General features: G+C 32.2%; 1 protein-coding gene across 1 annotated transcript; it reads left to right on the top strand.

Annotated features, from left to right (window-relative positions):
• On the top strand, positions 1-924 carry LOC141661263 (AP2/ERF and B3 domain-containing transcription factor At1g51120-like). The gene has a single exon (XM_074468247.1). It carries the CDS (start codon positions 1-3, stop codon positions 922-924), a length of 924 nt encoding a protein of 307 aa, XP_074324348.1.
• Positions 925-4,140: the final 3,216 nt, after the last annotated feature.

Here is a 4,140-nt window from a genome sequence, read left to right as displayed (position 1 = left end):
ATGAAGGATCTCATGAATGTCACAGCACATATGTTCGGCAAAGCTTCAGGTTCGAACAGTTTGAGTCATAATCAATCATGTACTAAGCGTGCAAGGCATGATAAAACTATCCGTAGTTCGAGTTCTAAGGGAGTCGTTGCTCTAATGAATGGGAACTGGGCAGCACATGTTTTTGTAAATCATAACTGGACTTGCATAGGGATTTTTAAGACAGAGGAGGAAGCAGAGATGGCATATGATAGTGTCGATGAAAGCTTGCGAAAGACAGAAACAATTGCACAAGAACCAAATATTCTGAAACAAGTCTGCACTGCTGGTAGCCTTTCTTGCAGGTCTGTCAATATTTTCCAGGCACAGAGGCAACAAGATTGTACACGTACCTGTCTATTTGAAAAGGTACTTACTGCTAGCGACGTAGGTATGCTCTACAGAATTGTGATTCCGAAAATGTATACTAGTTGCTTCCCATGCGATTCCCATAAGCTAGCTTTCTATGACCAGTCGATGACACTCTGGAATTTTCGCTATGGTGTCTGGAAGGGAAGTAACAGTTATGTCTTATCTAGTGGCTGGAAAGATTTTGTGCGAGCAAAGGATCTGAGATCAGTGGACAAAGTTATTTTCTTCAAGTGTGAGCTTTTTGAGACGGGGTCAGCTGTTCACACTTATTTTGCAATTGATGTGGAATATAATGCTAATAGAGTACAAGTTGAGGAAGCTAACAGGGGAAAATATGTCATTGGTGATGGCGAAAAATTGCATTCCAAGGAAGGGGTGCAGAACTTTGGCCTTGAACCGAATCACAGTGGAAATGCAGATACCAGGCTCGAGATGGATATCGAGGGTGACAGTGACTTGAACATAACTGATTCCAGGAAAGCACCGGAGAATAGTGTCATGCTCTTCGGTGTGAAAATTGCTTAAGGAGGTATTTGGGAATATTTAATCTAATCACTTAATCTCATCTACCTGTACTTGTCTAAGTTCTTGATTCTGCATGCAGGTATTGCAGTTTTGCAAGGCAACAAAATTTTGAGTATGCTTAATTTTTTTCATTTTCTTGTTGGTTTTAAATAAAAAGAACCTTCAAAACATAAGCTCAAACTAATGTGATTCATTTTTGAGTCTCAATCAAATCTTGCATTAATTTCTCTTATAATTTACTTGTCTCATGACTTCATTTTGATATTTTAATTTAAAATTACCTAACATCAACAAGGACCCAACAATATGACTCTATTAAAGGTATCATTTGTATCCAACAATATGACTCTATTAAAGGTATCATTTGTATGTGTTAAAATTTCACGAATTGAGCTCATTAAATCCATCACAATAGCCCACCTAGATATATAGGTACTATCCTTCATTCTTTTGATCTATTTTACATAAGATCAGCAGTGAGACCCTCAAATCCTTGGATGGAGCCCATTTATCAAATTATTGTTAGAATTTATTGTGTGCAATTCTTGTTCAATGAGTGTATAATTTATATTTACCTACTTTTTATAAAGTTATGTACTTAAAGATTTATATGTTACTTTTGTAAATTAATAAAATTTCTTTTATATTCTATAAGCCAGTTATATATAATTCACATATTTGTTAGTTATATATTTAAATCAATCTAAAATGTGATAGAGAATAAACTATTATTTTTTGTTAACTAAATTTTATGTGGTTTTAGAATTTGGGATTTATAAGTTATATTTCTTTTGACATTATAGATCGGAGTTAGGTTAAATAGCAGCATTATAAAATATTTTAAGAAGAAATACGAGTTACTAGAATCTTCCATTCTCTCATCATTTAAAATACATTTTCCTCCCCTATACTTATTGCCTTATCATATTTTGTCCTCCATACTTATTTTCTTATGATATTTTGTTAAGTTGATATATGTACACTTATTAATCTTACTTAGTCACATTTGTTGTTGCTTAACCACTTTTGATCCATGTTTCCTATGAGTATACTTGATTTGTCACATACATATTTTATTTTCAGAACTGTTGGCAACAGGGCTGTTAAACTTATATGTGTGGGTAAATTACTCATGGAATTTTTATAGTCTTTGGTGTTCTCGATACTAAATCTTATCTGTGAGTATACGAGCACGTCTCGGGGTATGAGGCATGATTAAGATCATGATCTTTGTTTGTTTGTGAGAATATTTAAAATTTTGATTTTATCTTTCTTGTGGATAACTGGAGAAGACACTGTTTGTACTATTCTATTCTTTGCTCAGTAGTGTTTACTAGGGAGCAAAGGTTTTATAGGATTATTAGTACCCACCTTACTTGTTCTCAACTATTTGTTTGATTTGTCTCATTAGTTTATTTCTATGACTCTAAATATTTACCGTCATATTACTCCTCGTCATACCTAATTATTTATATCAAAGATACTCATTTATTTAACATTTTAATGATATTTTTGTACCGGACATTTGACTCACTCGTGTTTATTTCTTTTCACATGTAGTCAGTGGTACAGCTGGGGTCTGATGAGTAATGCCCAAATTTTAGCTTGTTTATCTACTTAAAACTAAAGTCAAGGATAAGTTCTATTCCATATTACTTTGAATCTTGTTAGAAAACTTTATTTTGAAGATTTTAAACTTCTGTTAGTTTAATAAATTAAGTTTAGCTTGTTTTTGCTTCCATTAATAAATAAGACTTTTCTTGTGTAGCCTCTACTTGTTTAAATGGGGTGGTACCGTATAAATAGTTATTACGTAATCTCTGTTTGGATTATTGACCGAATACCAATATGAAACATGTTTGAATACTGTTCACTTCTATGGTAATAATCGGATGATTAAAAGTTAAACTGTCAAGCTTATTTAGAAGATCTAAAGAAGAAGACCATCAATGTTCAATCTTTATGTATCGATTAGAATTGTAGCAAAAGTTGTTGCTCTAGTTGGAGTAACTCGATACCTAATTTTTCTAATAAGGCGAAGTTGAGAACTTGGTAAATTTTTAATACATGCCCGCTTTCAGAGGGGATATTATATCAATTTTTTTTAGGAGAAAAAAGGTTTATTCTTTATCCTTCTTGTGGATAACTGGAGAAGACACTGTTTGCACTATTCTATTCTTTGCTCAGTAGTGTTTACTAGGGAGCAAAGGTTTTATATGATGCACTTATTAGTACCCACCTTAGTTGTTCTCAACGATTTGTTTGATTTGTCTGATTAGTTTATTTCTTTGACTCTAAATATTTACTGTCATATTACTCCTCTTCATACCTAATCATTTATATCAAAGATACTCATTTATTTTATATTTTAATGATATTTTCCTACTGAACATTTGACTCACTCGTATTTATTTCTTTCCACAGGTAGTCAGTGGTACAGCTGGGGTGTGATGAGTGCTGCCCAAATTTTAGCTTGTTTATCTACTTGAAAATAAAGTCAAGGATATGTTCTATTCCATATTATTTTTAATCTTGTTAGAGAACTTTATTTTGAAGATTTTAAACTTCTGTTAGTTTGATAAATTATGTTAATCTTGTATTTGCTTCCATTAATAAATAAGACTTATCTTGTGTAGCCTCTACTTGTTTAAGTGGGGTGTTACAGTATGAATTGTTATTACGTAATCTCTGTTTGGATTATTCTCAGAATACGAATATGAAACATGTTCGAATACTGTTCACTTCTATGGTAATAACCGGATGATCAAAAGTTAAACTGTCAAGCTTAGTTTGAAGATCTAAAGAAGAAGACCATCATTGGTCAATCTTTATGTATCGGTTAGAATTATAGCAAAAGTTGTTGCTCTAGTTGGTGTAACTCGATACCTAATTTTGCTAATAAGGCAAAGTTGAGAACTTGGTAAATTTTTAATACATGCCCGCCTTTAGTGGGGATATTATATCAATTTCTTTTTAGGAGAAGAAGGTTTTTCATGTGATAAGGCTTTTTTGTTGTACAATTAGTTAACAATTTATAAGTTTGAAGATGACTCAAATTAAACATTACTTCTAGCATTGTCATTAAGTCATATTATGAGAAACGCATTTCTGAGTTACATATAGATGAATACTTGGAAAGGTTTGATTTTGAATCATACTAAAGATGCGAACCTTGTCTCATTTTTAAAATGACTAAAGCTTTTTTTACCCGATAAA

The sequence above is a fragment of the Apium graveolens genome, chromosome 5, assembly GCF_009905375.1.
Source record: "Apium graveolens cultivar Ventura chromosome 5, ASM990537v1, whole genome shotgun sequence".
Lineage (NCBI taxonomy): Eukaryota > Viridiplantae > Streptophyta > Magnoliopsida > Apiales > Apiaceae > Apium > Apium graveolens.
This window is presented reverse-complemented; position numbering and strand designations above follow the sequence as displayed.

Bases quoted from the DNA above. Each gene is read 5' to 3' on its own strand.
- LOC141661263 (XM_074468247.1), top strand. From the start codon at position 1: ATGAAGGATCTCATGAATGTCACAGCACATATGTTCGGCAAAGCTTCA.